Source organism: Astatotilapia calliptera, chromosome 22 (assembly GCF_900246225.1).
Source record: "Astatotilapia calliptera chromosome 22, fAstCal1.2, whole genome shotgun sequence".
Taxonomy (NCBI): domain Eukaryota; kingdom Metazoa; phylum Chordata; class Actinopteri; order Cichliformes; family Cichlidae; genus Astatotilapia; species Astatotilapia calliptera.
In genome coordinates, this window is record NC_039322.1 from 22,227,520 (window position 1) to 22,252,671 (window position 25,152).

At 40.9% G+C, this 25,152-nt stretch overlaps 1 protein-coding gene across 2 annotated transcripts in view; it reads right to left on the bottom strand.

The window, feature by feature from the left end:
• csmd2 (CUB and Sushi multiple domains 2) overlaps positions 1-25,152 on the bottom strand; it is a 271,925-nt gene that overhangs the window by 35,846 nt on the left and 210,927 nt on the right. For both annotated transcript variants that reach the window (XM_026155795.1, XM_026155797.1), the window contains 8 exons: positions 24,041-24,229; positions 13,541-13,718; positions 12,153-12,298; positions 11,979-12,059; positions 11,343-11,456; positions 3,807-3,995; positions 2,862-3,008; positions 439-627 (listed from right to left, as the gene is read on the bottom strand). In XM_026155795.1, the coding sequence (XP_026011580.1) occupies positions 439-627; positions 2,862-3,008; positions 3,807-3,995; positions 11,343-11,456; positions 11,979-12,059; positions 12,153-12,298; positions 13,541-13,718; positions 24,041-24,229 (1,233 nt within the window). The remainder of the gene's footprint in view (positions 1-438; positions 628-2,861; positions 3,009-3,806; positions 3,996-11,342; positions 11,457-11,978; positions 12,060-12,152; positions 12,299-13,540; positions 13,719-24,040; positions 24,230-25,152) is intronic.

Here is a 25,152-nt window from a genome sequence, read left to right on the forward strand (position 1 = left end):
GTTTCAAAGATCGATTAAACTGCTGGACGTTTTCAAAAAGTGACAAGCAAACAACAGGCTAAAACCCAGCAGATTAACACATAAAGCAATTGAACTGAAGATCTTCTAAAGCAACAATGAAGTGTGCATCCTCTAAAACCGTCTTAGGGCTGCAGGTGACATCATCAAACTCTAATCTCAGAGATTCAGAGAAACGTTTTTATCAAATCATGCTATCACAATGTCTTCTTGAATCCCAATTAGCTAAAGTGTGCTAAAACTTGAGCAATTCATTACTTTTGAGAAACAGTGCGAGAGTAGATGCTGAATCAGAAGGATAATGGTGAAAATAGTTTTATGAGCAAAATATCGAGGCCAATCAAAACTATCTGACCCCTTTACTGATTTTATTAAACATATTTGTTATTTACTCATCAGTTGCTGCTGCCGACCGCTCACCTTGGCAAAGCGGGACCGGTGCGTTCCACTGGTAGATCACCTGTGCAGTCCGCGTACAGGTGGCACTGCTTTGGCCAATAAGACGAAAGCCCTGGTCACAGCTGAAACGCAGGGTGCTGCCGAGTTTTGTGCCTGTCAGACTGTGCACTGTGCCATTTACTGGGCTGTTTGGAGGGCTGCAGTAGGCAGCTTTGACACAAAAAAAAGAAAGAAAGAAAGAAAAGATACAGGAAAAGATAAAATTGAGTTCAATGAGGACAACAAACAATCACGAGCCAATAAGATGCAGTTGTTAAAAAAAAGGTGACAGATTAATGTTCTTTCAATAGTCCCAGATCCCTTTTTCATCTTCTACCCCAGGTGACATAAAGGAGGATATGAATTTATACAAGTGTTAACCTGCAATTTCTTTCTGGCAAAACCCCCCAAAACTACTTGAGACAAGAAAAATTGATTAAAGAAAAATATTGTTCTGCAAAGCAAAGCTGGAGTTTGTCAGCTACCCCAGAGGAGATTCGTAAAAGTGACGGGTACAAAAAAGCAGGAACAAAGTGTATGTTGTTGTTTTCGGTTAAAATTGGTAGCGGCGATGATCATTCATCATGGCAAATGGTGCCGACGATGGAGTCCAGGTTTCCAAAGAACTGAAGGCTCCCAGGCCTAAACTGTATTTTTGCAGATTTCACAATAGCGTGGCACATCACTGCACATCAGCTGAAGATTGAGGGAGTTTAAGTAAAGAAACACAGATTGTCAAAACGGTTTTCAATTTATGCAACGGGATAACGGGACATAGGAAATGACACTCGCTGTGGGAACTGCTGACTGCATTACATTTTTAGAAAAATGCTAATTTAAATTCAACTTGCTAACATGTGGGAATGGAAATGGCCTCTCTTTCAAGTTAGTGTGAATTTTTTAAAAACAGACAATCAGATGACTCTTCCCTGCTGTATAAAATCTTAAAGCCATGTCAAAGGTTAGGATGTTTTTGCCCATTTTTAAACTGTTGCTACCTTGAAACATTTTTTTTCCCAAGGCGAGAGGTAATTTGAGCCTTTTCAAGTGAGCTGACAGACCTTTTTGTGGCACAGAAGAGATGTTAGATAAAACACACTTTATGCAAAATTTGACACTGAGGTTCACTAAGAAAGATGTTAGATTTCTTAGGCGATGATACACGGCAGTTCAGTGCAGGCCTTGGGCTGTCAAAAGTAGTGTCTGAGCTTAATGTTGAAGAGCCAGACATCTCCACTCTCATCAGGAGGATGGCTTCTCATTAATGTTCTTCTTGATGACTACACAGATAAGAAAAAGAAGACATGCAAACCCAAATTAAATACCCTGCAAAGGTACTGTATATGTTCCTCTGCAAGGCCTTTTCCTGTCAGTCACTGTGACTGGCGGCTTCTGAGCCACCCTTGAGTTCAGTTCTTTACTTCTATCTGGGTCTAGCTCATTTGCCCGTGTTCATTTCTACTTGCCCTGTTATACAGTTTGTCTTTTTGCAATCAACCCTGCAGCTGCCGACAGAGTCGGGCTCACTGTAAGTTAATTGAATCCACGGAGAAGATGAATGGAGTGAAACAGTGAGGGAAGTCTTGGATGGAGAGTAAAAACAGGAAGTAATGGAATGGAATACCTTCCCCTTCAGAGAAAAGATGGATTGATGAGGAGCATAGCTGAACACAGTCCTATCTGTTTCTTCCTTCCCACTAAGATACCACAAAAGGTGATTCCATACAGACCGAGGCAACTCTTGGGTTCTCAAACAGACCTCAGTCTGTGGCTTAACCCGCTACAGCAAAATCCGTCAGTGCTTAGGAAGAAGATATTAAACGAGGCAAAAGAAAAATAGGGCAGAACATCCGGTTGGGGAGACAGAAAGCTCCGCTGAGAGGAGGGGAGAGAGACGATTAGTCAATCTGGCTGAGTGGTGTTGATACAGAACGGAGGGAGCCTTTTAAATATTTACACAGTCATAATTCACAGCGAGTTATGCAGGTGTCGTATACCAACAGATCCTTCACAGGAGCAGGACAAAACAGAGGAATAATAGGCAATACAAGACACAGTGTTTACTAATTCCCAAGTGTTGCAGATGCCTACCACCCCCACTAGGTTGTCATAGAGATGGCTGATATTTCTGGTCATCTCAGCTGCAGTTGGCAGTCCAAATATTGGTCTCCTTTAGAGAGTAAACCGAACACACCACTGAAGAGACTGAATTTACAAACGAGGTCCAGAATTATCAAGTTAATATTCCCCAGTGTACATATGAAGCTGTCAATGTCTGCCATTCCACACATTTTAAGCATTTCGGTGTTGGCCTTGAATTTCATAAAGACTTGAAAACTTTAGAGAAATTCGATTTCGAAAGAAGCCATGCACCCCATGCTAGCAAATCGCTGCTTTAGACTCACCTGAGTAGCGTATGCGGAAGCCTTTGTGGCTGGTAGTGTGATCGAAGGACCAGTGCAGGTAGACTTTGTTACTGGAACTGGTGATGCTGAGCGGACTGGAATAGTTACCACTTAGTGTGATTAGGAGAGGACTCTGTCTGGATGGGCCTGGATGAAGACATGGGTGAGGGGAATGATGATTTGAGAGGCATCCAGCTGTAAAAATCACAAGACTACTAAAAAGGCACGGTTTTTATCTAAGCTTTTATGTTCTATAAATGTGAGATAAATTCTGTAAAGTATATTCTAGTCAAAAGTAAAAAACAAAAATGTAATGAGGACACATAATTTATATACATATATATATATATCCACATATATATATTTGCACAGAATTTATCTTTATCCAAACAGAAGCACAGAAGTTTGAAAAATATCACAATTTCCTAATCTTCTAATGATGGGGAAAAAAATAAGACTTCAGTCCATAATTGGCTTGGCAGCCCCAAGGTTAGCAAATGTCTGTTCCTCTACACTCGGCAGAAGATAAAAAGCACTAATCAGCATCACCAGTGTATACGATCACCACTTTCTCAGAGCAGCCTGGCAGAGATGCTGACTGTACCTCTAATCACATGCAAATGTACAAGGCAGATGTAGATGTTCTGTCACCATAAAAGGGAGCCTACGTTTGATTTTCTGTTACCAGTGGCAGAGAGCTTTGTTGGGAATAGTGGATTTAGCCTTCTGGCTTATTTTAGCCTTTAATTGCAGATATCTGTGAAAATGACTCTTTTTGCCAGGGGATATGTGAAAAGAGATGTCACAGGGAGTCCAGCTGGTAATCCAGACCAAGAAAACCACTAGGAAATGTAATGGTATAAACCAAACAGGTACAAACAGATAAACACTGTCGTTAGCACTGATGAACACAAGTTCTCTGTCTTAACAGATGCAGTCACTCACCATCAAAGATTTCAAGCTCATCGAACTGACGGCTGGTCTGGAAATGTTCGATAGTGAAAGTGATGTTGTAGCCGGGTTCTACCTTAACCACCCAGGAGCAGGACTCAAAGTGGGGAAAACCGTTGCCGGGCGACTGACTCATGATGACGCCCGTGGAGGCTGTGAGTATCTCGTTCATGGGACACGTCACTGTTGACAGAAAGAAACAGCAGAGAGACAAAACGTAAATCTATTATTGTGACCTACAGGAATGATGATCTGTTCCTGTATTGTCGTTTCATAATTGCGCATCACATTCAGCGATTGTTCATTTGTTTTAGTGGAATCAATTTACCTTGAAACACAAATTGGATTGGTTAGAGCCATACTGTTGCTGGAGGGCAACTCAATGTGACTAAAAGCATAGCTAAGCTAATTGTCATTCTGGTCCTGATGCTGTCATGGGGAAACAAAGCTGTCCATGCTAAGTCACTCCAGGAAACGGCTTATACGTTACATAATATTACTGACTTGCCATTAGCGTATTCCGTCTTCTTTTCCCATTGTGAGTGTGCGACAGATGTGATGCTAACTCGGTGGTTAACGCTCACATCTGCCTCAAAGCGCCTTTTTGAAGAGGCACGTCTGGGCGGACCTCATACATCCGCTCATCTCATTTTCTCCCTCTGTCATTTGCATTCTTGCAGGACGTCTCCTTTGACATTTTCTAGTGGTTTCATTCCATATTATCAGACAGCACGCAGCGCTCCTGTCTGTTGTGTTTTTGCTGCAGTGCTGTAAAGCCAACCTTTTAATCTGACAGAGATGTCTGCATGCACACTGCAGCCCCATAAACAAGCTGCAAAATGAAAGGATGCAACATGCTGTTATGGCGACACAATGCAACAGCTACACTGTTTGTTTAAATACTACTTGTCTTCACTGTGTCTATATGCATAGAGAAGATGAAGCTGATGTGTAATAACACTTTCAACAAAGCTAAAAAAATCTCTGTAGTTGCACACAAACATTAAAAAAGGATTTTTCTACTGCTGTGATTACAGCTTTCAATAGTTTCCATAGAAAATTATCTAAGAACAAATTTTACCATACCTAACAGTATTTAACTGTTTTAACACAGAAGCCCTGCTGCAACTCAATTTAAATTGCACTGAATTCAAGTCATCCAAGTCATGGTAATCCCATGAATAAACCTTAGCAGAGGTTGTCCCTTAGAAAGGTCATTGAGCCACTATTAATCATGTGTGTCATCACATGAGCCAAGATGGGAAAAAATGCGAAGGTCATTACCTCCAGAGGTTTCGGGTGAAACCACTGTGAGGGCTTGCCCAATCCTATAATGTGACCCTATCAAGTCAGCTGATGCAAGATGACTCTCCACCTTTTGATTTTAGAACTGAGGAAGCCTTATGGATGAGAGGTGCAACATCTTCAAGAAAACCTCAAAGAAGTCCAATCATTTTCTTTCCAACCTCCTTAGACTCAATTCATTGCTATTTATACGGCACCATATAACAACGTGATCTCAAGGTGCTTTATATTGTAAGGTAAAGGCCCTAAAACAATAGAAAGAAAATCCCAACAGTTAGACGAGCCTCTAAAAACAAGCATTTGGTGACTGCGAGAAGGAAAAACCTCCTTTTAACAGGAGAGAACAGGCTCAGGGAGAGGCAGCCATCTGCCGAGCCCGGAGATGAAGGGAGGGAGACAGGACAAAAGACGTGCAACCCAACAGTTTAAGTCCTGTTGAAATTATGAATACATCCATTCCAACTAATAGCAATAAAAAAAGAGTATATTTAAGCTGTTACACGCCAAAGGCTTTAAATTCTTTCATTGGAGAAATCATTAAAAACACACACACATACATAAAAATGTACTGACAAACCGCTTAAAACAGCACTTACTCGACCAGGTGCTCTCTCTGCATGTGCATAGATTTTTTTGCAAGCATTTGTGTTTGTCAAACAAATGTGGCAGAAAACTTTGCTTGGGGTATAAAGTATCTGCCGTGTGCTGCAATTTTAATACCCATGCACTGTTTTACCTTAGGGCAAAGGAAGCACTTGGCACTTTGAGGTCCTTCACAACAGCTGAGAAATCCTGAATTCTCTGACTGGAGCTCAAGCTGTGTGCCTCTTTTCTTGAGCAATGTGAAGCGACTATTAACTTGTAAATAGGTGAGCCTGTGTGTGTGAATGAACAGTTGTGCATGCCTTGGTTTGTTCATCATCTTCTCTGTGTTCATAGGGGAAAAAGATTATGAAATTTGCATAAAAATATGGCAGAAAGCCTTGGTTTAAACAGCATCTGCAAATAATTCTTCCCGTTTGTTTTACTGGGGTTGGCGTGTCAGCTAGATGGGATTTATTCCCTCAGGAAATTTCGGATAATGTCAGGTAAGCTGGCATGTAAGAATTATTTTCTGTCAAATGTAACCATTTGTTGCATTTGCTACATTTCCCTAAGTATAATGCTTCCAAACAAACAATTAATATTTGTCAGTGTTCTTCATCAACCAAAAACAGCAGTTTTGTCTAAAAAAAAAGAAAAAGAAAAAAAGAAAAAAGAAAATAGCCTGGCAAAGTACCACTTCTGGCATCGACTTCTGGAAGTAAAGCAACATTAATCACCTATGATCCTAAATTCCGAGAAGACATTCCCCAAGTCTGCAAAAATCATTTACAACGTCAAGCCCCTCAGTGGATATGAGTCAAAAAGGTTTAAATCCGTCAGCGATAGTGGAAGTGATTGCACCTGGAAGTGGCATATAAAATCTAAGAGTGAAGTTCATTAAATGATCAATTCTCCGAGGATGAGATATGTGTTGTCAGTGACCTTTCAGAAAGCCTGGATGTGTCTTCAAAACTCACTTCAGCTTGTCTCGGAGCTGATGGAAAGAGATGGGCAGGGGCGCTTATCTATAGGCTGCTACTTATTAAACTAATCCACTTTGAAATGAAGCATCACTCTGGCTGTAAACAAAAGGGTATTAGGGGACAAATCTGACAGCTGGAAAAAAGAAAAAGAAAAAGAAAGTGTGTGTGTGTGAGGGGGGGTGCTTCGACACACAAGGTGAGATCAACCCTGATAGAGCTCAAAATGAAATCTCACTTTAATGAGACGAGGAGCGGAATAAACAGGCAGCAGGGACAGCGTTCTGTGAAGCGTCCCTTCTGTTTGTGGGGAAACTGTTCAAAGTTTGCAAATATCTTCCCAATCAAACTGCCCCTATACATAAATCTACTATATGTATCAAGCTTGAACTGCTGCATTGCCGTTGAGATGGCTTTTAATTAGCATAAGCCGAGGTCTGATAACGAGACGAATGAATAGGAAGGGCCACAACATAAGTATTAATGTGGATCAGGGCCTAACAACTCTTAGAAGTCAGGGATGACAATGAAGATGGGAAACGAAGGGGGTAGCTGTAATCCATTCTAACAAAAGAAGACAGGGGCAGAGAGAGAGGGGAAAAAAATCGGAGCGGAAGAGAGATAAATGAAGAGGCGAGAAAAACAAAAGGGGACAGGGATGAAGAAAGCTACTGTAACTAGCTGGGAAAGTAATGTGATGGATTATTATGCAGGTTTTAACCAGAAATCTGTCTGGGGGATAAACACAGGGATTTGGACTCATCAGAGCTCATTGTGTTTTCATTAATGAATTCAAGCAACACTTTGTACTGATGCTGCAGCTTTGTGTGTGTGATGCCTGAACTCCCTGTGGTCTCTGCAGACAGCAAATGTAGTTAAGGGCCGTGGGTCCAATACAACCCAGTGTAATCAAATAGAAGGGAAATCAAATGCTGAACCAAGCCACCGGTTGCTCCGATGGCAGCAAATACCCATCTGGATGACTGGCAACTGTTCTCTGAATTAAACAGCTAAAAAACTAAAGTTACTGTGTGTCAGTGTTTACATATTTATGATGGTAGGTTTTATTTCTCTGCCTGTATGACAGGTTTTTGGGAAGGTAGAGACAGATAGATCTGGGTATTGACAGACACCTGTGTGTTATAAAGTGTGTGGGAATGCACGGCGCTCTGTTTTCAAGCAGCCTCAGACAATGACAAAGAAAGTCTGGGGAACAAAGGCTACATGTGTTATGTAAGAACATAAGTCTGATGTTAGTGAGTCATGGGAGAGAAGTGAGTGTCGAGTGAGGGAGGAGGGGAATGCAGAGGATGAGAGAGGATGCTGGCGCCGAGGGGGCAAGGAACACTGCAGACCCGGCAGTGGTTCCAGGGCTGCACTCTTGGAAGACTGTCACAGAATGACAACATCCAACGCTGCGTAACCCAGACACCAGCTAGACCGGCGTGGAGGTGCATACAGTATACGTATACAGCGACTCGGTGTGTGTTTGTGTGCGGGGAGTGAGGGCTGCTAAATGTGCAGGGAGGGTTTTGCTTGTCAGAGCTAGAAGTGGTGATTTGATAGGTGCAGCTGCAGCCGGCATGTCCCCTGCATTTCAATGAGCTGTTGCTCTTCGTCTCTTCACTGCCCTCCAACTAAGTCTCTCCCTGTCTCCCTTTCTCGCCTTGCTTTTAAACTCTAGCCCCACTCTCACTTACTCACTACCCTTCTGCTCATTTAGCAATTTCTCCTCCATCTTTTCCAGGCCAGTTTTTGGCTTTTTCCAGCGTATCCAGAGTTATACTCAAACTGCTCTCTTCCTATCGGTTTATCTTTTGACCCTCTTCTCTCTCCCTCTCATTCGAGCATCGTCTTTTAACTTTTTCTCTGCTTTCAGCTCCCTAAAAAAAGCTAATAAAAGCTGGAGAAAAGGGGAGCAGGAGGTGGGTTGTCTGTTCTCAGTACATTAGTCAGCACAAAGGGAAACAAATTGTTGAAGGGAATTTTGCAACTGAACCTATATTAAAAGCCTAAAAAAATTACTGGATTTTATGCATTAGTTTGATTCAATTTTATTTATTTAGCGCCAAATCACAACAACAGTTGCCTCAAAGTACTTTATATTATAAGTTAAAGAGCCTACAACAACACAGAGAAAACTCCAACAATTAGATGACCCCTTTGAGCAATCACTTAGCGATGGTGGGAAGAAAAAAAATCCTGTTAACAAGAAGAACCCTTCAGCAGAACTAGATTTAGGGAGGGGCAACCATCTGCCAATGTTCCATGATTGTAAACACTGTAGGCTTATTCTTGCACATATAGAGGTGCAAATATCTGTCTGTGGGGTAAAAATGGGTGGCAAATAAATCCAGGGAACATACATACAAGGGACTGCCTTGTTCCTCTCGCTTTTTGACACTTTCGGTATTCTCCGTTCTGCCTCTCACTGGGTGTCCTAAGCACTTTCCACATCTCCATTATTAGCCTACACATAGTTCCTCTTCCCCTTTCATTACCCTCTTGCTTTCGTCTAATTCTTTTTTGTATCTCTCTCCTTTTTCACCTCATGCTGAGAGCTTTGCATATTTTTCCTATTTAGTACACTAAATTAGTTGCATTTATCAAACTTCGCCTAAACCTCCCTCTCGCCCACCACCTAACCCACAAACAGAACGGGACACACGAAGCATTCTTAAATGAGACACACATTTCCAATAAAGAAATAAAGAAAATGAAAGATACGCTTTTATGATACTGTGAAGCACAAACCCCTTTATGCACCCAGACTCTCGCCCCGAGGAAAAGTAGCGTGCACAACGTGCAGCATTACGATGTTATAGCGCGTGCGGTGGGTGCTGCATTCCTCTGGGAGGACGATATCTCAGCATGTAGAGAGCGCCACAGCAGCCGCGCTCGGCCTCACGGGAGCCAAGCATCATCCGCCAAGATGGGAAATGGTACCAAGCTGATATCTGGCTGTCGCTCCCTGACTACAGGCAAAAAAGGGTACCCGCAGGAGCAAGAAAAGAGGCGAAGCTCCATGTTTGAGTCATCAGTCCATGATTAGAGCTAAGGGATACATAACACTGCTGAAAATAAACTCATACAGTCCCTCTTGGAGGATGAAGGCAGTGTTGACTTGTGCTACATATAAAACATTATGATTCATCAGACTCGAAAATGGTTCGATGCATCTTAAGATATATATTATGTAAACAAACCACATCACTGCATTTGGTGCTTAAACATTTTGTGTGTTCATATTCAGACTGGCCCTGTTGTTTCTGTGCTGGTGCACGTAGAATGTGTGTTTTTTACACCATGTGCTTGATGCTATTTGATCAGCTTAAATGTAGGAGAGGATAAAAATGGTACAGGCAGATAGGATTACTTTGGAATACTGTAAGTTATTTCTTTTGACAGTAAAGTGTCTTAACTATCACAAGAACTCATAACCAGTAGGACTTACCTATACCATATATAGTTCTGACATACTGTTTATTTCACAGCAGCAGAACCCATTTGTCTTCTTGGTGCTTTTTAGGCAAAATATACACTTAGTGGCAGTTACATGTTGCTAGAAGAGGTTAGACCCTATTTTTCTTGGTGCTTGAAACATTTCTCAGAGATTTTGGTACATGATACATGATAGCGTCACACAGTTAATGCAGATTTGTCAGCTGGACATTCATGATATGAATCTCCCCTCCCACCACATCCCAAAGGTGCTCTATTGGATCTGACTGAGATCTAGTGACTGTGGAGGCCACTTGAGTACACTGAACTCGATGTCATGTTAAAAAATCAGTGTAAGATTATTTGCCTTTTGTGGCATGGCATGTTATGATGCTAGAAGCAGCCAGAAGAGGTCATAAAAGGATGGACATAGTCAGCAACAGTACTGCGGTAGGCAGGGGCATTAAACAACTGCCATACAGAAGCCCAAATTGTCAAGAAAATGTTGCCAAAACGAATACACCTTCACCATCAAACTGAACTCTTAATACAACAGAGGATGGATCTGTGCTTTCGTGTTCTTTATGCTGTTTTCTGACCCCACTATCCAAACGTTGCAGCAGAGATCATGACTCATCAGACCAGTCAGTGATTTTTCCATGTTGTTATTATCAGCTCGAAACAGTCTGACCTCTGGTAAGGCATTTTCTCTAGTATATCAACAATTTCTGAAACAAATCCATGCCACATTCAAAATCTCTAAAATGACCGTTCATCCCCATTCTGAAGCTCGGATTGAATTTTTGCAGGTTGTCCTCACTATGTCTACATGCCTAAATGCAATGAAATGCTACCATGTGATCAAATATTTGTCCTAATGAGCAGTTAAACAGTAATACCTAATGAAGTGGCCAGTGAGTTTATATTTAGGCCATGAGGTAAAATCCCAGTAGACCAGCTGATCTCATTGGTGGCCCCTGATGACTCAACCTTATGAACATTGGCAAATTTGATGTAGGGCACACTAGTTAAGGTGCTTTAGCCTTCTGCAAGATCCTTCACAACCCATCACCATACTGTGTCCAACTCAGTGTTGTATACGTCACAAAAATCACCTCCCAACCCTTGTTTGATGTGTACAAGTGTGCTCAAAGCTAGGATATCCAGGGATATATCAATGGTACTCCAGGATGTTTTCAAGTTGTAAACAAACACTTACCATCACATGAGGGTGGAGGGCCCTCAAATTCCAAATGTGTACCTAGCCGACAGGTCAGGATGCTGTTTCCACTTAATTGGTATCCTGGGAGACATCGGTAGCGCACTATATCACCTGAAAACAGTGACGGACAAAGGAGAGCAACAGTCAAGGTCAAGGTCAGAAGCAGTAGCATTAACTGTTATGATACATGTAAAAAGTGCTCCTTATAAAGGATTCTATAACAATACAGAAGTTATCATCAGTCATGTGTTTCAGTGAAAACTGGGATGAATCTGTGGACACAAAAATCCCCATGGGATCCTACAGACACTATGTCAGTGTTGCTACGTTTATGCCTCTGAATAATAAAGGTCAAATAGCTACACAAATACAGAAACAGGAATTCATCTCTGTTGTCTTCAAAGGGAATGAGATCACCTGCCCTAGGTGATGCATTTGAGGTGTGTCTGAATGGACTGTGTATTCAGCGAACCTAGGCAATAAAAACAGCCAAAGTTAGAAGCTTCATGAATGCTTCAAAATGCTACGGTTCTGCAAATCTGCATGGGAACAACATTAAATACAAAAAGGCAGAAGTGTCAGTGCCATTGTGTTTAAGTGCATGGGTCTTATTGTGACAGCATTTCCACCTACCAATTTTAAATTCCTTGCTTGCCATCAGAATCTCAGCATTAGGAATGATGGAGGGAGGGAGGCAGTACTGTAGTCTGTAAGCTGTGAGTGCATCAAAGACATGAAAGGAGTTAAACAAAGAATGTATGTAAATCAAGAGCTAGAAACAAAGCTAGATCCACACCATGTACAAACCTTGATAGCTGATACGAAAGAGTCCACCCTTCTCTGTATTACTACGGAACCGTATCAGCACCTGATTAGATGTGCTGCTGGGTGGGTCGTTGGGCTCTCCATCAGTAAACACACCTAGTTTCCTGGCTGTTTCTTGTGGACCATCCCTAAAAATGGAGGAATGTTGCAAGTCAACCATAAATGCAAAAACAACAATACACTGGAAACACCAGTCTATGCTCCAGAGCTCACTTGTATAGGAGCCATAAAGAACCTTAAGGGTCTGTGATGCAAACAAACTACTAAGCCACATGCCAGATTATTGTCAAGCAGCTTCAGAAGAGTATAATCAAGCTGCTCACACTTCAACAAACCCAAAGAGATTACCCCTCACCTGTTTTGGATGATTATGTTAAAATAAGGTAGAATTTGAGATACAGTAAGCGTGGAGTGACAGGTCTCGACTGTGGTGCTCCTGCTAACAGCTATCCAAAGGGAGTGTCTCTGGAAGCTGTGGCCCAGCCTTGGCAGTCCCCTGGTGTGGGCATGGCCGATTAAGCCAGCTCCCAGATTCCTGCCACAACCATTCAGCTTAAAAACCATCTGTCTTTGGCTGTCAGACTGGGCATGGGAGATTACAAGCAGCTCTGGAAACGGCTGGCTAGGGACTTCTGCCTGACAGCACTCTAGCCAAGCCGCCATTAAGGGGCCCATTTCCTTGGCTCAGTAGTTCAGTGGATAGATACACAGCGGTGGTAGCTGGAAAATGGGGAACAAGATAGTCCCCCATCTTGGCTCTGTAGGAACTAGCTGGGAAAGATCAGCACAGCGGGGACCATTTAGAGATGAGAAACAATACGATAGAAAGTGGACATTTTGGCTCGCTTTAGCCATGTTGACTTAAATTATCGGTGGTCTAAAAAAGCCTCAAACAAATTTCTATGAGTAGCGCAAACAGTTAAACGTAGATGTCACCAGAAAACCATGTGGATCTTTCATGTGGTCATGTTGCCAGGTTGGCTGGCAGTCAGACCTCCTGTCTCACTGAGAGCTGGGACCTTTGGAAGCTTTGGAGGATCAACTAGAACTGGCAAACATCGTGTATGCAAAAACCTGGCTTTGGTGCCACATATGGCAATTTTAACCATGTATTATGGAGGTGATGAAAGGAAGCTTTACCCACTGATGCTCAGTCAAGCACAAAGGCAAAAGTGTATTTAACACATCGTATTAAAAGACAAAAACAACAAATAATCAAAGATTAAAGAAAGCCTGATAACAAGTTCTTGAGAATTTTTTGAGACGATGGTGAAGTTTAATACTGCTTTCCTCAAAATAACAAACTGTCCGCATTGTCTCATTGAAACTATTTCTGCATATCTGGAGCCTGTTACGCTGTCATTTCTTACCAGACAGTAATGAAGTCGTGTGGCCCATGAACTTGAAGGAGGGAGAAGTTCAGTTTGATGCCAAATCCAGGAGCCACAGTAATCAGCCAGGAGCAGTCAGCTGAGCTTGGATACTCCTCAGGGTAACCCGGGGAAAAGATGGTCCCATTGTCTGATGTGATGTTCCCACCACAAGGCACTGAGAGAGGGCGGTGAAGACAGGGAAAGTGTATATTTTATATAGGCAGGACAGATACATTAGGGTTGATACATAATTCAGGCACAATCAGCGAAAAAAGAGTTTTTCATCCCTCTCTCCTCCTGCTTCTCTGCTCAGTGTCTCTTTCCCACTCTCCTTCACTTTTCGACTGGTGCCCAGGCGCTTGTCTGAGCTAAAGATTAGCCAGTAAAGCCTGTTAGTAAGTGGGGACTTGGATGGAGTGTTTTGCTAAGATAAGGCCTCAACCCTTTCCCATTGGGGCAGTAGAGAGGGAGTATGGAGATGAGGCGAGGGTTTCATGTGGACGAGGCTTTTGAGGTGTGTGTGTGTGTGTTTGTGTGTATATATGTACAGCAAGTGTAGAAGGGGTAGATATGTGTGAGTGTGCAAACTCTGAGTGACAGGAAAAGGTTACAAGTGCGTGTACACTGATCTGATCTGGCAACACTAGAACCCCACACGTCGATACATGCCTGATACCCTTGAGTAAAAAACAACAACAACAAAAGAAAAAAAAACAACTGCACAATCACAAACAGTAAATCACACTCAACCACTATTCATTGCATCACATAAATGTCTTCATTTGCTTTGGAAATGAACAAATCCTTCACAGTCCCCAGGAATTTCTAACCACAGCTCAGCATTGCATAAAAATATATCTAGTCTAGCTTCCTGAAAAAAGCCATATTATTTCTGCCAGTAATTTTGTTGTTTTGATGTGTATTAAATCTACCAAGCCCAAAGAAGAAAACACAATCACGCAGCACTGCGCAATCTGAACACTCTCTATCTCGCTTACTCTTTTTTTAAAAGACTAAAACACCTAAAACACTTTTAAAACACCATTCACTTTCTGATCTAGTAATAATGAATTCCCGTTTAAACCTAGATTTCTATTGAAACATTTCCAGTTCTTCTTTAAATATCTTCTTAGGCTTTCATGTGCACAAACTTTAATCATTAACCACCTTATTCTGTATACGTCACTTCCTGCAACCTCTAGTTTGTATATGTATTAATCCTTTTCAGAACAGTTAAATTATATGCTTCCATGATTCCAGAAACTTAACAAAGTTCAAATGCATGAATTTAGCAGTTTCCATTAAGGCTGCAAGACATTACAACCATTTTTCCAACATGCTAGTTAGGAGCATTACCACTTGTGGCTGCACTTATTACGTTACTAGCAGAGGATCTCATTATGGTCACAGACCAGCCAGTAATTTTAAATGACTGTTATCTGCAAACACATCCCTGTAACTGGCCTCAAATTATGCCACCCATAGACATATTTTAAATATCCCTTCAAGGAGATCCGAACAATCGTGCTGGTGGGCAAATGGAAACCTCATATTCACTGTGGTGGGGCACAGAAATTTAGAGAGCGTAGTAATCGCAGTAGTGCAGGAATCAACCCAGAAGAGGTTTTCAGCTTGAGGACACACCCTTGCATGTTTTATCCTTGCGTTTGTCTTTCAGGTTATATGTTGTGGGCCGCGTGTTCACATTATAAAACTGCCAATTGTATTCCTGTAGCGGAGAGGCCCTTCTGCTGCTGCATCACCTGTTAAATGAGCTATCGATCAGGCCTATTGATTAAACCCCAGACACTCTATGGAGTTGCACCTCCGGTTGACGCATTGACTGTAAAGCTACTTAAGACTTGTGTGAAGAAGAGTATATGTTTGCTTGTGGAGTTGAACAGGCGTGAACAGAAGAGAAAAATTCAGTCGACTATCTCTTAAAAAACAGAAAACAGCAGCGTATTAGCGCCAAAACTTCACATGTTGGAACTCCTCATGTCAGTCTTAATACCAAATCAAACAAATTAATTGTGTCCAAATGAGTCTAAATGAAATCTTTTTAACTCCAAAAAGGTTAGTCCATCTAAAGCGAGGCCTTGGACATTATTAATTTATTACAACATTCACACATGTTAACCCACACAGATGAGAATTGACAGGATCCTTTACCAGCTAGAAAGCTGTTGGGTCATAATAATATAGAAGTTTAATCAATCAATCAATCAATCAATCAATCAATCAATCAATCAATCAATCAATCAATCAATCAATCAATCAATCAATCAATCAATCTTTATTTATAAAGCACTTTTCATACAGAAAAAATGTAGCACAAAGTGCTTTACATAGTTAAAAGCAGCCCAGCCCACCCTCCAACTCACTCCCCACACTCTCAATACACATATATCCCCCCCACCCACACACACATACACACACGCGCACACTTAAAGAGTAAAAATTGGGCTGGGCTCGCATGAGCCAAGTGAGGAAACATTATAACAGAGAGCCGTCTGCACCGGGAGCCGGTCACAGACCGCAGCCTCCGGGCTGGGCACACAGCAGGAGGGAGGCCAAGGAGCCCCCCAACCAGGCTGAGAGGACCCATGAGACCAGCAGCCACGGTCAATAACAGCCCCGGTGCAGAGAGCGCCCTCTGAGGAAACACTGGAGATATGACGCAATACGATATATACAGGGTAAAATGATAAAATAAATAAGAACAGGATACAATATAAATATAAATATAAATAGAGTAAGAAGATTAAAAAATGAATAAGAATAAAATCAAGAAATATTAGGTAAATCCTAAATTAATAATAGAATAACAGGATAGAATAAATAAGCATAAAAAATAAATAAACGCTAAGTAAAAGCTAAATTAAAAAGGTGGGTCTTGAGCCTGTTCTTAAAAACATGTACGTTCTCTGCGGCCCTGAGCTCCTCCGGCAGGCTGTTCCACAGACGAGGACCATACCACTGAAAAGCTGCCTCTCCGTGAGTATGTGTCCTGACTTTAGGGACAATCAAAAGGCCAGTACCAGAGGACCTCAGGGTCCGCGAGGGTTCGTATGGTAAAAGCAGATCTGAGAGATAAGAAGGCCCAAGACCATTAAGATATTTAAAAACCAATAAAAGAACTTTAAAATCGATCCTGAAACACACGGGGAGCCAGTGCAGCGATTCTAAAACCGGTGTAATGTGGGCCCGCCCTCTGGTCTTTGTCAGCACACGAGCTGCCGAGTTTTGCAAGAGTTGTAAAGTTGAAATATTCTTCTTAGGAAGACCAGAGAGCAGGGCATTACAGTAATCAATGCGACTGGTAATAAAAGCATGCATCAGCATCTCCGTGTTGGCCCGAGAGAGAATAGGGCGGACTCTGGCTATATTTTTTAGATGATAAAATCCAATTTTGGTTACATGTTTAACATGTGGGATAAAACCAAGCTCAGAGTCAAAAATAACACCCAGGTTTTTCACTTGTAGCGAAGGACATAGTGAAAATGCCTCTAATTTAGACAAGAGTTTCTCTCTCTGAGCCTCAGGACCGACAATTAAAACTTCAGTTTTGTCCTGGTTAAGCTGTAAAAAGTTTTCTGCCATCCAAGATCTTATATCCAAGATACAGTTAAAAAGGGCATCCATTGGTCTGGTGTCATCAGGAGACACGGAGATGTACAGCTGCGTGTCATCAGCGTAACTGTGGAAGTTCACTCCATGCCTCCTGATGACACTGCCGAGAGGCAACATATACAAATTAAAAAGTACAGGGCCTAGAACCGACCCTTGAGGCACACCACATGTCATTTCATGGATCTTAGAGGAGCATGTATCCATACTCACCATAAAAGATCTGTCAGAGAGATAGGAAGTGAACCAGTTGTGTACAGCACCAGAGAGGCCCACCATGTGTTTTAGTCTGTTTAAAAGAATAGCGTGGTCTACTGTATCAAAGGCTGCGCTTAGATCCAGTAGCACCAGGACTGAGAGCTTTTGGGAGTCCCAGTTACATCTAAGATCATTTAAAACCTTTAGGAGAGCCGTCTCTGTGCTGTGGTTCACCCTAAATCCAGACTGGAATATCTCCAGGATCTGTCTATCATTGAGAAAATCAGTAATCTGAGTAAAAACAAGTTTTTCTAAGACTTTACTTAAAAATGGTAAGTTGGATACAGGTCTGTAGTTATTAAAATCATTACAATCCAAATTGCTCTTCTTCAGAAGGGGCCTCACCACCGCCGTTTTAAAGGCAGCAGGGAAGACACCCAACTGAAGAGAGCAATTCATCATGTATAAAAGCTCAGCCTCAAAAAATCCATAAAGTGTTTTAAAGAGTGAAGAAGGGATTGGATCTAAAAGACATGTGGTGGGTCTCACTGTGGAGAAAACCTTCTGAAAGTTCTCAGCATTAACCAGGACAAAGCTGTCCAGTGTCTCCTCAGGTACAATCGAGCCCTCAGATGTGTTTACAATCATATCGCGATTAGATAAAATATCAGATCTGATGGCGCTGATTTTTCCCCTGAAGTGGTCTGCAAACTGCTCACAGCGAGTCTGTTGGAGCTTTTAAAATCAGGGTTAAATAAATGATCTATGGTGGAAAAGAGGACCTTGGGATTATTTTTGTTATTACTGATTATTTTGGCGAAGTATGAATTTCTTGACTTCCTTAATGTATTATTGTACATTTTAAGTTGCTCGGAAAATATGTGATGGTTGATATTATTTTTATTTTTCCTCCATCTCCTTTCTGCTGCCCTGCAATTTCTTTTGAGTTTTTTGTTTAAAGCATTATTATAGCACTTAGTCTGCTGAGAGACAAATTTGAAAATGCCTAAAGTCACTTATTGAGGCAATGGTTCGACCTGGCCTTGTGTATCTCAACAGACCTCCAGTTATTTTTTTAATATGTTCATTTAAGAAAAAGGTCTGTTAATTGCAGCAGTAATAGATTCACAAGGTGTGCAAAGGAGCCAGCCTCAGAATAACGTGTCCCTGCATGAGCCAGTTTAAAAAAACAACAAGATATGGTTTTTCCAAGGCATGGGGGGGGGGCTTTGATTTGTGCATGTCTATGCATGCATTTAAGGGTATGTGTGTGTATACATGTTTATGTATATGTGTGTATATGTGCATGAGCATCTATTTCTTTAAATATGGATATGTTTTGGCATGTTACTGGGGTTATGGAACCAAATATATATGTAGCAAAATGTAGAATTTAAGGTAGGAGGGGAGAAGTTTGTGCTTTTTCCTACTGTTTATTTCCCCTCCTAACTACAGTTTTATCAGTGAGGCCAGGGTGAGCAGGAGAGGAGGGGGGGGGGGGGGGTTGCTGTCTTATTTAATGAATCATTTCAATGTAAGCAGCTATCTCCTGGAAGTTTCCAGTCTTTTGAATATGTGGCTCTACAGCTGAAGGCCCCATCCAAAGTTGTGTTTCTTAATGTTTACAGGCCTCCCAAATACTGCACAGACTTTTTTAGTGACCTCAGTGAACCGCTGTCTGTGATCTGTGTTGATTTCGACTGTGTAATTATTGTTGGGGATTTTAACATCCATGTGGACAACCCTCAGGACAAAGGGACTAAAGACCTGAGTAACACTCTGGGCAACTTTGGGCTGACTCAGTATGTAACAGAGGCCACACATAATAGAGGACACACTCTTGACCTACTGATCTCCAAGGGCCTGAGCATTTCAAAGGTTACTGTGTCTGATGTGGGCGTGTCTGATCATTACTGCGTTTTCTTTGAAAGTAAAATTTCAGGCCACACAAATATATCAACAACAGTGATCACAAAACGGTGTATAACTGAATACAGTAGTGTGATCTTTAACCAGGTCTTCCCATTAACACCTGACCTGTCCAGACGTTCAATCAATGAGCTCGTCAATAGCTTCAATGCTAACATGTTAAATGTAATGGACACTATTGCTCCCATTAAGGTGAAGGTTATCTCTGGAAGGAAAAAGTCTCCATGGAGAAACTCCACACTGGTGAAAAATGAAAAAAGAGAGTGTAGGAAAGCTGAGCGCAGATGGAGAAAAACAAACCTCCAGGTTCATTATGAAATCTATAAAGAGAAACTTCACAATTATAATTTACAACTGAGGAATGCAAGGAGGTCCTACTTCTCTGACATCATCACCAAAAACAGTCATAATGCTCAGGTCTTATTTCCTACAGTTGACAGGCTAACAAACCCTCCTGTGTCAGTAGCAGCTGAACTTCATTCGACCATGGCCTGCAATGACTTTGCCAAATTCTTCACAGAAAAAATCCAAAAAATTAGACAAGCAATTGGTACATCAACAGCAGATTCAGGATATGTACTGTGTCCACCAAAAAACTGTTTAAACACCATCAAACAGTTTCACCCTATTAACAGCAAAGTCCTGGAGGACATCTTAGGTCAACTGAACTCCTCTTGCTGTTTAGATGTCCTGCCAACACGTTTTTTCAAAAAGGTCTCAAAGACTTTGGAGTCAGACCTGTTACAGATCGTCAACTTTTCTTTAATGTCAGGTGTGTTTCCAGAACCACTAAAAACTGCTGTAATCAAACCTATACTGAAAAAGGACAATCTTGACAAGACACAAATGAACAACTACAGGCCGATCTCAAATCTCCCATTTTTAAGTAAGATCATTGAAAAAGCAGATTCTCAACAGCTCAATTACTTCTTAAAACAGAATAATTGCTACGATGCCTTCCAGTCAGGTTTTAGACAGAACCACAGCACTGAAACTGCTCTGACTATAGTGTTTAATGACATATGTCTGAATACAGACAGTGGAAAAAATGTCAGTCTTAGTTTTACTGGATCTCAGTGCAGCATTTGATACAGTTGACCACAACATATTACTCAAATGACTGGAGAACTGGGCAGGTCTTTCAGGAACTGTACTAAACTGGTTCAAAACATACTTAGAAAACAGGAAATACTTTGTATCAATAGGTAACTTCACATCTGAGCAGACAAGTATCACATGTGGAGTTCCCCAAGGTTCCATCTTGGGACCCCTTCTGTTTAACATTTACATGCTCCCACTGGCACAGATTATAAAGAACAACAAAATAAACTATCACAGCTATGCAGATGACACGCAAATATATATCACAATGTCACCAGGAGACCAAGGCCCTGTACAGGCTCTTGGTAAATGCATTGAGGAAATTAATGACTGGCTGTGCCACAATTTTCTCCAGCTAAACAAAAACAAAACTGAAGTAATAGTCTTTGGTGCCAAAGAAAAACGATTACAGGTCACCAGAGAACTTCAATCTATACATCTAAAAACCACAAACCAGGCGAGAAATTTGGGTGTAGTGATGGATGTAGACCTAAACTTAGAAAAACACATTAAGACAATAACAAAATCAGCTTAGTATCACCTTAAGAATATATCAAGGATAAAAGATCTGATGTCTCAACAGGACCTGGAAAAACTAGTCCATGCATTCATCTTTAGCAGGCTTGATTACTGTAACGGCATCTTTACAGGTCTACCTAAAAAATCTGTAAAGGACTCTGCTGCTCGAGTCCTCACTAAGACCAGAAAAGTGGACCACATCAGTCCAGCTCTGAGGTCTTTACACTGGCTGCCTGTCCGTCAGAGGATAGACTTTAAAGTTCTGATGCTGGTCTATAAAGCTCTGAATGGTTTAGGACCAAAATACATCAGTGACCTCCTGACCCAGTATGAACCTTCCAGATCCCTCAGGTCATCTGGATCCGGTCTTTTATCAGTTCCCAGAGTCAGAACCCGACACGCAGAAGCTGCATTCAACTTTTATGCTCCATATATCTGGAACAAACTCCCAGAAAGCCTCAGATCAGCTGAAACACTCAGTTTATTTAAATCCAGGTTGAAGACTCACCTGTTCTCAGCTGCATTTGAATAAAACACCAAATCCACACTTTTAAGCTTAAATTTCAAAACTTAAATTTTAACTACTGATTTTATCTATTGTTCTGATTTTATCTACTGTTTTTTTGTTTGTTTGTTTTTTAATCAATTTTAAATCATGCTTTTTATTTGTTTTTGTTTTTAATGTCTCTGTAAAGCACTTTGAATCACCTTGTTGTTGAATTGTGTTGAATTGTGCTATATAAATAAACTTGCCTTGCCTATTGAATAAATTTAATAGGATTATTGTTTTGTTTATATTTTTCTGTCGTTTTCGCACTATTGTAACATGTTCATAACAAAGCCTTATTTATATTTATATTTATTCTATATCCATCTACATGTGTGGGTTAATAAGTGTCAAACTACTGGTCAGTTATAAATAAGACCAGAATAAGCTATATTTAATCTAGAGTAACTTGTTGCCTAGTAGCAATAGCAGCCTTGTGTTTGAGCTTATTTCAGTGCTACTTGCTATTAATGAAGAATGGGTAGTTATGGAGACAAAGCATACTAAGCTTTTAATTCATGTACAACTTAGTATAGGTGGCAATGGCAAGGATATTAAAGGAACAGTTATAGAAACTGAAATAAAGGATTACTAAGTGCTTTATGGTTATAATAACGATCTAGTGTGGTACTAATAGAGATGCTAATAACAGAAGTCCTTTTTTCTATTTTGCAGACTTAATTTTTTTCATAGACAAAAGGGTTAAACTGAAAAAGGTGTTTTTCTCAAGTATTTGATATACATATATCATTTTAATAGAATTTATTTTATTTATTGTAACCATATAAAAATAAAAAAACAATCTAAATAAAAAGTACAAAGAGACCAAACAAGAGCACAAATATCTAGTTAATATCTAGTTCTGAGACATGATAATAATGCAAAGTGGGCTAGTGCAGGCAAAATAACAAAAAGAAGTCAAATTTAAATAGTAACATTTATACCCATTGAGAAGAGTATTTTTTACGTGTTATTAATTTTCAATATGCTATGCCTCTACTGCCACGCATACCGAGCTAACCTTCAGCATGGACGGGAGAAAGAACAGAGTTATGGACATAAATCAGAATTGGATTTGCTCTATGCGCTCCCTGAAGACGAGTCTGGTAGTCTGGGGGTTTCAGGACTGAGTGATTCGTCCTGGATTGATTCTGCATCTGATGGGTTTTCATCTGACAGTTATCCAGAGTCTGCACGACAAGTATGCACTACACAAGTATGCTATAAATAGCCTGCAATTATTGAAGTGGTTATAAAACATGGGCTTCTCTTCGCTCACTCGTGTGTTTGTTCAACAAATTCAACAAGAGCAGAACACGCGCACGGTCAAAGACACACGGAAACCACAATCTGCATGTTTGCGCACAACCCTGAGACGGAAAAGCTTATTGCTCTATTATTTTATTGTCACTTTATGTGAAGCAAACAGGGACTACGGGAAGCATTCCTTATCAAACCCTGTGTTTTAGAATGACCTGTCTGCAGCTTTAATAGCTGAACTCTTGCTGTTTTAGCATTAAACCGAATGTTATTTGGGCATTAGTGTGGTTCAGTTCACAGGTGCATTTATGCCATTAAACAGAGGTATCTCTAACCTCTTCATCAGACCACAAACCAGGCCACAGCATCAGGGCAAAAGTGAAATATGGCAACAGTCAGGACTTATTCAAACACATATCTTCACATACAAGCATATGCCCACTTTGAGTACACATGAATACACAAAATACTGAGTGCATGGATGCATACAGATTACTACATATATGCATTTTAATGGGTAGTATTCATTAGTGAAAATACTGCATTAAGCCAGAATGAAATGAAGCATATTAAATGCTTTATCTATCAGTATTACAAAAATAAACAGTTCATTTATACTAAGTACTGATATCATAGGACAATGCAATAGTATTTGAATAATAACAATACTAATTCTTCCCATTAACATAATTAGAATAAGAATTCTATTATACTACAAGAAGCATATCGCGCACACATGCAAGTATAATTTTCTTTCAGGTCCCTGGAAATAATCTTTCAGCTTCAAACTGGACGTGACTCATGAAAAAGCCCACATACAAGAAAATAGCACGAGTGCGAGAATAAACTCTATCTCCCGTTCCCGGTGCCTTTTCACTCGGTTGCTCCTCCTTTCACTCCCATTTATCTCCCTGCTCGCCCATTCAAAGTTCCAGTGTCACGGCCATCACCTCTCTCTGTAATTTTGCTGGCCTTATTGAATAATCGACGCAAGAATGTGGGTCAAGGACGAGGCGAAAGAACAGCATCCATTACTTTTCCTTTCAATAGAGCCTCTCTTTTATTCATCTTTTATTTGTCTCCGCTTCTCTTTAGCGCGGTATTGATTTTTCGCTGAGGAGTGCTTTGCTTCATTAATAGGGGATAATAATTCAGTTTAATTACATTATTCATAATAGATAATTATTATCTCCATGGCCACACTTTGCTCTAATGATGTAATAGTTCAATACGTTACAGTTTTAAAAGCAAGTTATCTTTTTATTCGTTTAGTTCTGCGCACAGCTGTCCTCTTGTTTGCTCGCATCACTTACCTTCACAGCGAGGGAAAGGGTGATCCCAGTTGCGGGTGGTGCCGTGCTCACAGGTGAGGATGGAATGTCCCGTCAGCTGATACCCGGGCAGACACTCGAAGGAAATAGACTGGCCCACGTTGTAGCCAGCACCCACCACCACCCCGTAGCGAAAAGGCTCTGGATCTGGGCACTCCTGTAGCTCATAAGCTAAGGGAAAAAGAAGAGAAATTTGCGATTAAAGCTAGATACATTCATACAGCTATGAAACTTAAACAGAGAATCATATTATTTTCACATCAACAAAGTCGATCAGGAAAGTACGTTTCCTAAAGGCTCACTGTTCTGATGATTGCTGTGGTTGTGAACGCTACCCGCATGGATGTTCAAATAGTTTTTCTCTTACTGTCTGAAGTTAGCTAACAGTAGCTTTCAAACCACTAACGACTTGCCTTAATGTGTGAATACTCAGCTTCCAGACAACAACACTGTTATAGCGGAGGATCCTCTATTTTTATTTCCCACTTTCAATTCCCCTTCATCATGTGTCTGTTGTTCCTTAGGCACAACCTCCCACTCACTCCTCCTCATCCCCCTCCGCCTTCTTAGACAGGAGTTTTCAGAGGAGGGAAAAAAAAAATGCCTAAGGCAGGTTTGACTTGTACCAGAGGAGTATGATGCAGTCATCAGAGGTAGCGTGGGTAAATAATTCTTACTTTTCTTATTCCTATTTTTTTTTCCTTTTGGATACAAAACCAGGGCAAGCAGTGAGCCTTGAAAAGCACGAATATAAATATGACTAAAGGAATTGATTTCTATGGATCACAGCTTCTCTTTGTAGGAGATAACTCATGCAAATATTGCAAAAAAGGGGAGGGGAGGGCTGGTATTTGCAAATATAATGCTTGAATTTATATGCTAATGTACACATAATTATGTAAATGCACAATGCTACCTTTCGATTTGCTGGCTCGTTTGCTGAATCACGAAACACAAACTTAGTGTGCCTGTTGCATTTGCGGACCGGGGGAATTTATTCCTTGCAGACGTGCAGATATGCAATGAAGCCTTTTATTGGCACATGCTAAAGCAATCTTTGAAGTGATCAGCAGTTTTATATACAGCTATTTATC